The following is a 12,711-nucleotide window of genomic DNA, read 5'->3' as shown; positions in this document are numbered from 1 at the left end:
GTGCCCATTACCTTATGTCCCAGCTGAGCTGCTTCTCCTCGAGCTGCTGTGGCAATGGGATCGATGAGGTGCCCGATTTCCTGGACCACTGAAGTCAGCTGCTCCTGCAGGGCCTGATAAGGAGAGAGAGCTGTCAAGTTCAGCTTACAACAGCTCCCCACGTAGTTGTACTGATTTAAAAAGGTCCATGTGAAAGATAAGGGAGGCCGAAAGAAATGGATATCAGAATGCCTGGGAGTGCCATCCAGCCACTGCTCTGACCCTCCCCGTCCCAGCGACCCTCAGTTCCCCTGGGCTAAACCCCTCCTCCCCACAGCTCCATCCATGAGGGACACGAGCAGGCCCCAGGAACACCTTTCCTACTGGCTTCTCACTCCTGGCAACCATAGTAACAACGGATGCTACTGGTATCTTTACTTTGGGTTATTCAGCATAATTACTGGAAAGCTGGAACTGCGGTGGCTTTCCAAGAAGGGAAGACAATTGTGTCCAAATGGAGGTAGCTAATGGTGGGGTCCGAGGGAACATCCAGGTTGCAGTGTCTTCAGAACTAAGAACCCCTTAAGCGGGGAGTGGGGAGGAGGGTGATGTAAAAATGACATCAGCTCTCTTAAAGCAGGACTATTTCCCAGAGAGCACACTGTGAAAACGGCCAGGTGAAATGCCCACTAGGCTATGGTCAGGTGCTCTGTTCGCTGTATTTAGTGATGCGGATGCCATTATCGAAAATGGCACCATCAAGGCATTTCTTCTCAGGTTCGAGAGACAGTTTAATCTCTCCATCCCAAAGAACCGAGCTCACGCTATAAAGAGACGGGGCAAGGTATCTGGACGATGCTGAAGTGCGAAGGGGGCGGGGAATTCAAAGAGGGAGAGTGTTAACTAGTCGCGGGAAAGATCAGATCCCGCTGTAGAAATCTTCACAGGAGCTTCTTCACTTCATAGAGTCCGGATTAATAGATCAGAAGGCTGGACATTTTAGCTCTGCACTCGCCAGCACAGAATGGGGTGACTCCTGACAAAGTGACAATGTCCTGCTCATAGAAATGAGACTCGGGCTACTCTCCTACCGAACAACACTGCATATGGGCGGGGGCGGGGGCGGGGGGCGGCTTTGTGCAGAGCTTAGTCAACGAGCAGCCTAACCCGCAAACTTGAAAACAAAAAAAAGGAAAAAGTTAGAGAGATGGAGGCAGGTAGAGAGAAACCTCCACACTTCCAAGGGTCTTATTTAGCAAATTACTTCTTATCTTCCCACTCATCATGTAACTACAGTCAAGAATGCAAGACTATCCCAGCGAGGTCGTCTTACTACAGATGGCTTGTTAGATTAAATATGGTAGAGGTAGGAAGCACATGCAGATAAAGGGGAGGGATTTTCTTCCCAGGGAGGAAGAGTCAAGACAGAGGACATGCTTTGGTGATGGTGTTGAAAGGATGTGGGTGTGAGGGGGGTGCTAGTGACAGTGTGTGCTTGGTTGGTGGTAGTTCAGGAAGCTGCACACGTATGACAGGCACACTGTTCCGTATGCACATTCTACTTTAATAACAGGTTAACGATGATTCTAACATTCTGCACAGGATGAGAATACATATTCCTTCTTTCTTTCCTTGGAAATGGGGGAGGCGGGTGAAGCAACAATGAAATACACAGCTCTATTAATAAAAATGAGCAATTCCAATTCCAGGCCCTGTTTACAGACAGGGGCCAAAGTTCATTGTCGATGAGTTCAGTGTCGGGAGAGAAACACCAGTCAACAGACCATTCATATTTACTAAGTACCTTCCGAGCGTCAGGCACTTTCAACAGAAAGAAAGAAGTATGAATCAGGGGTCTTTGGACAGGTAACAGAAAAAACTCAAAGGAGCCAAGAAGGAAAATTCAATTCTCAACTTTGGAAAAATGGGCAAGAGAGGGCAGTGTGGCTCTGAATTAACAGAATGCACAAGCTCTCTCAATACTAGATATTGAGTAACAAGGTCAGAATCCTTGATCTCTGCATGGACCAAACACATAGCGCTGAATGCTGAATTCGCTCATTAGTCAAAAAAGTGTTGAAATATGACAGGGAAGCACTCAAAATTTACACGCTTAGGTCTGCTCTCCTGAATATGGTAACTCCACCGACTGACACACTCTTACCTGACAATGATCATTTCCCTCCAAATTTCAGCCAAACCTGAACCTTCCACCCCCACAGTACATGTGTTCCTTCATCAAACCATCATTCTCTGCTCAGCATTTGCCCGACCCCCTCCAAAAACTTCTCAGGCTGCTTCCAGGGGAAGGTGGCCCAATGATGAAGCTCTTTATCAAAAACATGTTGGTGCCATTCCCCCATCCCCAAAGCCTGATGTTGGCATTCTTCAGTACTTCCAGAGGCTTCCGAGCTGGCCACAGAGCCCTGCATACCTCCACGGAGATGTCGTCCCTCGTGGCCAAGCTCTGGCTGACAGCGGCCAGCGAGGCCTGCTCGATGTCCCGGATGCACCGGTTGATGCTGTCAATGGAGTAGTCACATTCCCTCTGTCCAGGGGCCTTGTCCCTGGAAGGGACACAGCAAGTAGAACACGGGCTCCACGGAGCGCAAGTCCCCAAACCTGCTCCAGAACTGGTGGGCCAGGAGCCCCTGTCTACTTTCTCTCCCACTCGATTGCTTTAGGGAGTGAATTCCCGACCCTTGCTTGGCAAGGCTTCTCTGCATAGCCCAGGAATTTCTTCACTTAACACTTGTGCTAAGTCTCTCTCTGGTGGGAAGGGTAGGGTGCTGTCCACCATCTCAGGCTGATGCCAGGCAACGGCAAATGAAACAATTTGGACTTGGGTTCTCCATTCACTGGCTTAGGCATAGGACCCTCATTAAAAAAAAAAAAAAAAAAAAAGGGCAGTGCTATTTCCAGTGCAAATATACTATGCTCTCTACATTGCATACTAGTTGCAAACGTCCTGGGCTGTGGTAGGAGTTAAAATATTTAGTGGATTTTTCTTTGCGAGGCATTAAGAAAGAAATGCCTTAAGTTTCAAAAGCAATTTCAAAAACAAAATATACCTGAGGAAAGGCATGCACTCCATGCTGTGGGGTAATTAACTTTGGTCAACTTCAAGAATGTTTTATCTACTCAGGGGATGATTTTTCATAGTAGATAGGCTCCTACTACCACCATGGAGGTTAGAGATGCCCAGAGTTACTCTGGGACCTAGAATATTCTTTTTGTCTTATTATCAAAGTAAGGTAACCCCAAATCCTGCTAAATAAGCAGTGGTGCTCTCTGCCTAATCTCCTAGGTATCGACAATATGGCACAATGTTTACAAGGACTGGGACTAAAGCAGTCATGCCTGGGGATGCCCTTGGGAATGTTATCTAAATGCCTTTCTGCCTGAATTCTCTAATCAGTAAAAGAGAGACAATAGCAGCATCTACTTTACAAGGTTGCTGTGATGAACATATAATGTAATACAGGTACAATGCTTAGAATAGTATCTAATATATGATAAATACTTTAGTTAGCTATTATTGTTGTGACAAGTGCTACCGCTGGTCCCAAAGAGGTAAAGAAAAAGATGATGACAATGATCAACCACGTTGCTATTAAATAAAAGTCCTGATGGGCTTATCCCCCTCCTGCCCTGTCGGATGCAGGCCGCTAGCAATTCCTGGAGGAGACACTAACCTGATAGACGTGATGAGACTCTTTATAGAGTCAGAAACAGTGTGGGAATGTCCCGCTAGCACAGACCAGGTGGGCGGGTCTTTGGGGTTGATGGCCAGTGAGCGTGCAGTGCGGATGAGGTATGATGAGCTCTCCAGCATGGTCTTGGCTGACACCAGGATTGGTTCTTGTGCCTGGGAGCCCTGGGACCAAAGAGCAGAAGGGTCAAGGGCAGGGCACACAGACTAAGTGAATGACTTGGACCCTGGAAGGTCATGTTCTTTATCAAGTCACCACCTCTGTCCTTTGAAAGGAGACAGAGGGTAGGGAAGCATGGAGGCTGGCTCACATGGGGCCTGGATGATGAGGACCTGGGGCCATGCCACTCCTTAAATATTATTTTTGAGTGTGAAAGAACATACCGAGAAAGAATCAGCCCCAAACCTATGCACAGAGATTGTTCTCAACATATAAAGCCAAGACATTACCTCTTAAGTGATGTACAGACATTGAGTTCCATGAACTCTGCTTGTATCATCAATGACAAGAGTAACAGTGCCCTACACATTGACAGAAAGAGTTTTTGGAATCCTTAACTGTTCATGCCCCTTCAGTGCCACACAAAACAAGCCAACGACCTCAGTTTTACCTTAGCTGTGAGGATTCCCTACCTCGGAGCTGATCTGGGCAGGAATACTGACAAACTCAGGGTTGGAGGCGAACGCTGTCAAGTTCTCCACGGCTTCGATCAAGGGGGCGGTGGCAATTCGACACTTGTTGCGGTTGTCCTCAGAGAAATCCCCATCCAGAGCCTGATGGGAGAAAACACAGAGATCACTCCTGGGCCGCAGCAATCACCACCCAGCGAAAAGAAGGTGGTTTAATGGGAATACTGAAAATGTCTGGTGAGTCCATAAACAATGAACAAGAACTGATTGGAGGGATCTCTGCCATCAAGCAGAGGGGCTAAGTGAGCAATGGTAGGAAAGAAAGCTGAGTGTGTGGCTCACAGGCCAACTGACCCCACAGCCCATCCACTCCCCACTTAACGTGATACCAAGAGCGCCTGCTCTTCTCTCCCCTTGAGCTATGCTGCCCATCCCTGTGGCTGAGCCACTTTCTTCCCTGCTTTTGAGACTATAACCCTTTGGCTCTTCCCCTCCATTTCACTCCAATTAAGTCTATCCTTTGCCAAACTATAAAAATATCTTACACTGTGTACCACTTTCAACTTCTCCTAAGCTATTTTTACCTGGATGTCCCTGAATGACTGACGGAGGGAGGGCTGATGTATCTGTCATTTTCAAATGAGCAAAATGGAATGCAATGGGAAAAAACATACTAGAACTATTCCCAGCAATACGGACACATCTCACACATGCAATATTTCGATAAGGAGGCCAGACACAATAGGGTACCCACTATACGATTCCAGTAGTGCAAAAGTACAAAAACAGGTGAAACTAATTCTGGGTGTTAGCTGTCAGGTCACCCTTTGGAGCCAGTGAGACTGAAGGAGCAGAAGTAGGCTTCTGGGCGCTGGCCATGTTCTGTCTCTTCAACTGGCCACAGTTACTTAGGTGTGTTTGGCGTGGGAAAATTCACTGAGCTCTGCACACATGGGCTTTTAATCTATGTATCTTTTGCTTCCAAAGTTTCTTTCTTTTTAAAATTAGCAGCAGTAATACAAGGGCACTGAATGATGAGTCACGTCGCGATCAACAGCCTGCACAGGAGACAGGCCAGGAAAGTGGCCTGTGATGCATGCCAGACCACCCCACAAAGGGTCAACACTTGGATCCCAAGCTCCCCAACCACGGACTGCACCTGCTTAAGCACAAGGCTGCTAGAACCGATGGCCTGTGACCAGTGACAGCACCCCTGCCTCCCAGCAAAGGGCAACGTTTGAGAAGGCAGTTATGTTTGTCGAAGAACGTAGATTTCTTTGTTAAATGACGAATTAAACTTTTAATTTAACCCTTATGAGCAACACAGAAAAGTCAATTTAGACAATTAGCGAACAAAAAACCGGAGGCACCAGCAATTACAGAACAAACCGGATCTGAGATGCGAACCTTTCTATTTCTCAATAAGGCAAGAGTAGGCAGGCACGGTTAGTGTAAAGGCTACTTGAATAACAACTATATTCCAATCAAGTCTTGACAGCTGGGGCCGGTAATTACACATCCGCCATGCTAATATTTTCTGAGGAACTCCCATAAGCCTGGTTAATTTACCGTCTTCATTAGTACTGTGCACAGTTTGCCTCTGCTCAGGCCCTTCTCCACCAGATAGGCACTGACCTTGACCCTAACTTGGCCCATTCTGTGGTTCTTCCAGGCCCAGTGGAAACCCTATGTGCCTGCTACTTACTCATATTTATGGCTTCAGTTCTGACTCCACTCACGTACTCAGTAAAAGTTGAGTTAGCATCTGTTACCTCCACTGAAGCACTGCACCGGCGACATGGCAGTGAACCGTCTGGGCGCTCTCATCTTGTTGCACTATTACCATCATTGACTCCTTGAGGTCAGGCCCTACCAGGCTTCGGAGCAATTTGGGCACACATTGGGAGGCCGGCTGGGTGCCGCATAACAGGAGCCCGACAACAGTGGCCCCAGCACAGGCGGACCACTGAAGCAGGCAGATGGCAGGAGCGGACTTTGGCATCAAAGGAACTCGCATCCCAGCTGCACCAGTCGCACCCCCTCCAGCGGGAGTGATAGGGCTTCTAGCTCAGCTTCTAGCTGCCCCTTTACCTCTCCACAGTCCTCTCATCCTCTTTTCTACCGTCTACAACACTCTCGGCCTATTAGGAAGGCAGATGTCTGATCACGCCACCCACTCTTAGGGGAACTAATTAAAAACGACAAGATGATTACCCCAGGTAAATCCCAAGGAATGGTTTCCTAATTGTGCAGTTTCATCGACTGCACCAACAGGATGAAGAAAGGATTTTTTTTTTGAGACTGGGCCCTAACATCACATATCATGTAGCCCATTGCGGGTCAAGGGCAGGACCCTGAATAGCGTGGGCTGTGGACTACAACGCCAAGCTCCAATCCAGCACTGTTTTCCATTTTCAAGAGGGAAAAGCCATTTCCTCCAAAGGAAGAATTGAGCATCAGAAAGGATGGTTTGTTCACATGGACAGTATTTCACTTTTGAATGCTGCTTCCACTCTGGAGATGGCTGAGCAACCCCAGTAAACGGAATACTCAAATCTGGCCAGAGGTGGAACTTCAGGCAGGCACGACAGTTTTCACATAGATATTCCATGTCACAGAATGTTTAGTACACCCGTCATAACAGTGAAAGGGTAAATCCACTCAGCCAAATGCCCAGGCGCCATCGGGACCCTGAGCCAGCTCCTGTGAATGTTCTCACACTTAGCAAAAATCTCACAGGGATCTGGGAGAAACAATTTCTGCATGTGTACCAGAATCAAAGATTCATGGACTTTGGGGGTTAGAAGGGATCTTAAAGATCATTTAATCCCAAAGCTCCAATGTTTCAGGTGATAAAACCAACACCTAGAAAGTGACATGCTAAGCCAGAACCCAGAACCAGAACCAGAACCCAAGACCCTTGGCTCCCTTCCCTCCTACTGACCTTAGAAAAGGCAACAAGAATAAGGCGTAAGAAGCCCAAGACGTGTTTTTTTCCCTCCTTTTTCTTCTCAAGAAACCTATTTACCCATCCAAACAAAAGGACGATCAAGAAAACGTACTTACAGCCGAGTTAAACCGGTTAATGAGAGCTGGACCTGGTGTCTTTTGGACGCCCTGTCAATGCTTAATGGCAAAACCCTGAGCTTCAATTCCACTGCGAGAGGCAAGGCTGCGCTCCAGCTTCTCAGAGAAACAAAAGCTGTGTTGTTGCACAATGTCTACTTGGCACCTAAACCTGAGTGACCGCACATTTAAAATAACATTCGATTCCACACATCTGAGTTGAGGCTAGGTAAAGAGCTGACTGGAGAGAGAGAAGCAGGCACTGGTACACGGGGGGAACCAGCAGAAAGACGGCACCCGCGGTTAGGGCTCCGTGTGTTTCTCAGTTGGCCGGCATTGAGAGCAGCATCTGGCAGGGAGGAGGGTGCACGTACGTATTCCTGCTGAGCCACGCTCTGGGATCGCAAAGAATGCCGTCGGCAGAGATTTACGATCCCTGGAGGCAGGCATTCTAATGGGTGCTGATGACCCACTGTGGGGTAATCTGCTCCCTGCTCGCCAGTGTTCCTCCGGGGAGGGGTTCCCCTCCTTTCATTGTGAACTAGAAAGGTGGGGCAGCTGGGATTTAGGCTTGGGCACATCCTTGTGATTTAAAGGAAAAAAAAAAGGACTAAGAAGCATAAAACTTAGAGCAAAATTCAGCCTCAATGGCGGCTGTTTCAAGCACTTAGGGAATTAAACATTCATTTCGCTATTCGACAGGATTCTTAACCATTCCTTAACTCAGCAAGTCTATTCGATATGTAGTACAGTGTGCTACAGTGAAATGGCCTTCACCATTTTCCTATTAGGAAATTCAAAACAAAGTTCATTGTCCCCGGCAAAGCCTGCCACCTGATGGGAATCGCAACACCAAGCGCATTTCAGCAAGCTGCGGAGCAAGAGGGTCATTTCTGTTCCTTGTGCACGGCTATCGATTCCCGGGGTGCTCGCGGGGAAGGAGGCTTCATCTTCTCCATGTCACAACAGCCTGCATCCCCCCTCTGGTGTTTCTGCACAGGCCTATCTTTAAGGCCATCACAAGAGCTCATCTGCTGCAGGCAGTTACAAAGAGGGGTTGCCACTGTGAGGAGAATCTGAAAAGAAAATGAGACCTTAACGGAGACAGGTCGGGATTTAAAACCGAGGAGAAGGCAGAAAAGAAAGGTATCCCAGAATTTGTATAGAATAGCTCCTTGCCTTCGTCTCCCCCTTGGTCCATCTAAATCTAGTCTGTTTTTTTGATGATCGGAAAATGGCCAAGTTTAATTGAAATGAGTTAGTTACACAGCAACCGGCAATGATGTCACTACGTCTCAATTCTATTGCCGTCTCTCCAGCCCTGCCTCCCCCGAGACTGGCACACAAGCACTGCAAACGCAACCAGATATTTCTTCCCAGGCTGGTGAGATGGCTTAGTCTCTCCATGCTAACGATGTACACTGCATGCCATGGGCGAGAGCAGGCTTGAGGGAAAGAGCAGGGGATCTGGGTCTGAATTCCGGTCTACCACTTAGTGGCTGAATCACCCCATGAAAGTTACTTAACCTCCTTGTGCGTCACTGTCCTGACCGTAAAAACGGGGATGGCAAGCACAGGGTGGTTGGTTGTGTGGACTGAATGAGTGATATACACAAAACACGGAACAGGCTTTGGGTAAACTAAATATCGGAAAACATAAGCTTTATTCATTTCTAATACCACGAACCATGACAGTAATTAAAGGGAGCTGCCAGCAGGATCCTGGGGGCACCTGGGCACTGGCTTTATTTATTCATCTTCAATTTATCTTATTATTGTCTTTAAATAAGCGGGTTTTAATTTTTTTTTTTTTAAAGACTCTGTTTAAGCAGCTAAGTAATTGCCGACGGGGATAACTGCCCCGTAGCTCTTGCCTGCCCGCTTCCAACGGCTGCTGGGCTGCACAATCTCTCCTTGGCTTCTGCTTTGCTCAGCCTGTTGACTAATTTCTCCACAAGATTAAACTGGCTTTGTGTAGTGCAAGGGAAATGAGGTGTGTAGTAACATATCCTCTGGAGACAACAGGGGGAAAAGCCCCATCCCTCCAGGACTTGCCCGGCAACGAAGCAGATCATCCCACCTCCACGAGCGTGAAAATCCTTCAGTAAAGTGTGAACCCTCCAACGGCCTTCCCTCCGGCACTTCCTGGTTTGCACAGAACTGACAGCTTGCCTTCCATGACCACCTCCTTTGGAGGTTCTTTGCCAGGAGTCTGCTGTTCAGGCTGTGGCTGTCTTCCCATCAGGTCAGCTGCTTGGTGTCTGGCTGGGTGTCCCACGCACGGCAGACCGGGTTTGCGGTCTGATCACCCAGCTACAAATATTACAGCCCAGCTACTGCGATTCCCTCCTCACAGGGTACCCTTGCCCTGCTTCCCCTCAACCTGTCCACGGCCACGAACACAAAGACGAACTTGTTATCAACGTGGAATGCTCTATTTTAAGAAGCTCATGCTCCACTGAAAACATTTAAACAACTATAAATAGAATAGATATCACAGGACAGAATAAATTGACTTTTTTTAAAGATTTTCCCAACAGTTTCCCATTCCATTCTCCCTCCACCTTCTCTCTTGGTCCAGAGATATTTAACAACCATGGCAGGGCCCTCTACCAGCCCCTCAAAACCACCCTGCCCCACTAAGCACATAGTTTACCCCTCCCCACCCACTATGCAGAAGGTTAGTAGAGACCAAGGCTGTTGGTTTTTCCTGATAAATATCTCCATCACTAATGAACCGCTCCTCAGTGACTTAAACCATGAGACTGAATTGGAAGTTGAACTCCACTAGAAGCAAGTATTAGAGAGCAGGGCTTCAATCCCCTACCTTGTTCCCCTCTGCAACAGGTGCCCCAGGGATTCCTAAGGCCTCAGCTCAGCGACCTACCTTGATGGTCTTCACCAGGTTGGCAGTGCTGTTGGCGACTTCCTTGGCTGACTGGACAAAGTGCCTCTTGGCCACAGGGTTGCCCGTCTTGGATGAGGCGATGCGGCAGGCATTGCACAAGGCTGAGGTGTGCTTGGCGACAATCGTGGCGGCTGACAGAACCTATAAAGCACGGACTGGGTTGGGGGCACCCGAAGCTTCAGTGCAGAGGGGTCCAGTTCACTGGAGTCCACCCTGGTCCCGAGCCCTGGATTCCCCTTCAACTCACATGTCTAGGGCTCGTGGAAATAAAACCCATGTCTCTAGCTCTGCCGCCCCTGAAGTCACTCCAAGAAAGGGGAGGGCGGGAATTATTAAGGCAGAGACTAAACAAAGAAAAGGAAAGGCAGGGCTGATGTGGGAGTGGGCTGGGCTCCAGGCAGTCTCAGAGGAGATGCTGTCAGCTATCCTTTGTGACCCCCAGCCAGGAGGGACACGGCCCAGGGTCTAGGCCAGCGCTGCCCAACAGAAATACAGTGCGAGCCACATATCTAATTTTAAAATTTCTAGTAGCTACATGAAAATAAGTACAGAAACAAGGGAAATTATTGTAAATAATATATTTTATTGAGCTTGATATATCCAAAACATTTCATTTCACCATGTAATCAATTTAAGAATATTAAGCTTTCACAATCCTTTATCCTACTAAGTCTTTGAAATTGGTCAGTATTTTACACTTACAGCCCATCACAGTTTGGACCAGTTACATTTCAAGTGTTTAACAGTCACATGCAGCTGTATGTCACTCCCAGGTGGGCTATAGGCACCTTATTAAGGGGTGTGGCTCAGGGATCTCCCAGCCCCAGCTGCGTTTCTGAATCTGCCTGATCTACTTTGCTGAGGCTGGTAACACCCCTTTGGCCTTAACTGGACAGGTAAGGAATCTCTGGTGCACTGACACCTGCCTTAGGTCTGGGTGGTCCCCCAGGTATCCTTTACTTGGGTCCTTCTCCTGCCTCAAGAACGCTGGTCCCAGGGTCAGCAGTAGATGTGCCCATCACAGCCTGCCTCTGCTAGCCCATATAGGCCATTCTTGTTCTTTTTAGCACATACTGCTGGAATTATTGAACACGACCCATGTCACTTGGGTATTAGAAGTATCAAGGAACGTCACACATACTGTCTAGTTCTCAAATGTCTCTGTGGCTCCTTTTGTGCTGTGGATTCTGACCCAGCTTTGGGGTCTGGGTCAGCACCACCACCTCTGGGAAGTGACCCCTGAGAGCCCCTCAGAGAATTCATCACACCTTCCTCTGTGCCTCCCTTGCCTTGTCATCATACCCCGATCACTCCATCTTCCAAACTTTAACCCGCAGTAAGAGTTAAGGGGGTAGGGGGTCGGGTCTCCCTCACGGTGACCCTTAGCGCCGAGCACAGAGCAAGCCCTCAACGTTATGCCCCCTGAACTGAACAAATGGAACCGTGAGCCTCCTGATGAATCTCGCTGTGATTATGCCACCGTGACTGCCTTCCGGCACTCCATTCCAGAGCACCTACCTGTTCCACCCTCACCACATTTTGCAACATCCCCCTAAGTCATGATCCGGCTGGCTTTGCAAGTTCTGAAAGAATGGTCATCTTTATTCTCGCAGTCTCCCACCACCCACCTCCAGGAGCTCAAGGACATGCAGATCTCACATCCCTGCCCCAAAGTTACCTGTGACGGGCTGCTGCCGGGGTCCACCAGGTTCTGGCATGCCATCTGGATAGCCTGGTTTGCCCTGGCAAACTGGATGGGGTCCACAAGGCCCTGATGGCCTGCCTGGCTGTTCGGATCAGAGATGCCAACAAGGTATGCAGCCTGGAAGGGAGGAGGTAAACCACAGCTCAGGCTCGCTGTACTCCTAGATACGCCTGTGGGGGGAGTGTGGTCCCACAGTATACATACAACAGTCATTCTCAGGTGCTCCCAGTGCAAGGTGGTCAGACTCATCTCATCAATAAGAGTTTAGGCATGGACAAGCTGACACTCGCTTGGGCCGGGGACATGCCAGCAGGAGTTTGCTACAGGCTTTTGGGAACAGTCTCCTTGTTCTCAAGAAAGCCTCAAGAAGCTCTTCCATGGGGCATGACCAAGGATGGATGCAGCCCTGAGTGCTCTGGCAGCCACCTTATGACCATGAGGGGGACCAGCCTCAGCATGGAGCTCACTCTTTGGCTGGCAGATGGCAGAGGGGGAAAAACGTGGGTGTAGACTGATGGTGTGGAGCTACTGGGTAGGCCAACCCTGGAGCCTGCCCTACATGAGGATTTCTCATCTCGTAGCCTAATGTATCCTTCTTGTTTAGGCCAGTATTTGAAGCAGTAAGTAAGAATGAATAAAATGGTTCGGGGGAATAAAAGGCAATATTCGGTCTCCAAGAGGACAAGAGGCTACAAGAGAAGGTCTTCTCTT

At 48.5% G+C, this 12,711-nt stretch overlaps 1 protein-coding gene across 3 annotated transcripts in view; it reads right to left on the bottom strand.

The window, feature by feature from the left end:
* Nucleotides 1–12,711, bottom strand: part of TLN2 (talin 2) — a 450,451-nt gene that overhangs the window by 75,936 nt on the left and 361,804 nt on the right. For all 3 annotated transcript variants that reach the window (XM_067749188.1, XM_067749208.1, XM_067749197.1), the window contains exons 36-41: nt 11,974–12,117; nt 10,275–10,436; nt 4,325–4,465; nt 3,675–3,856; nt 2,414–2,546; nt 12–113 (exon numbers count right to left, since the gene is read on the bottom strand). In XM_067749188.1, coding sequence (XP_067605289.1) covers nt 12–113; nt 2,414–2,546; nt 3,675–3,856; nt 4,325–4,465; nt 10,275–10,436; nt 11,974–12,117 — 864 coding nt within the window. The remainder of the gene's footprint in view (nt 1–11; nt 114–2,413; nt 2,547–3,674; nt 3,857–4,324; nt 4,466–10,274; nt 10,437–11,973; nt 12,118–12,711) is intronic.

The sequence above is a fragment of the Pseudorca crassidens genome, chromosome 1, assembly GCF_039906515.1.
Source record: "Pseudorca crassidens isolate mPseCra1 chromosome 1, mPseCra1.hap1, whole genome shotgun sequence".
NCBI lineage: Eukaryota > Metazoa > Chordata > Mammalia > Artiodactyla > Delphinidae > Pseudorca > Pseudorca crassidens.
The sequence above is the reverse complement of the archived record's forward strand: the minus strand, read 5'-3'. Positions and strand labels throughout refer to the sequence as shown.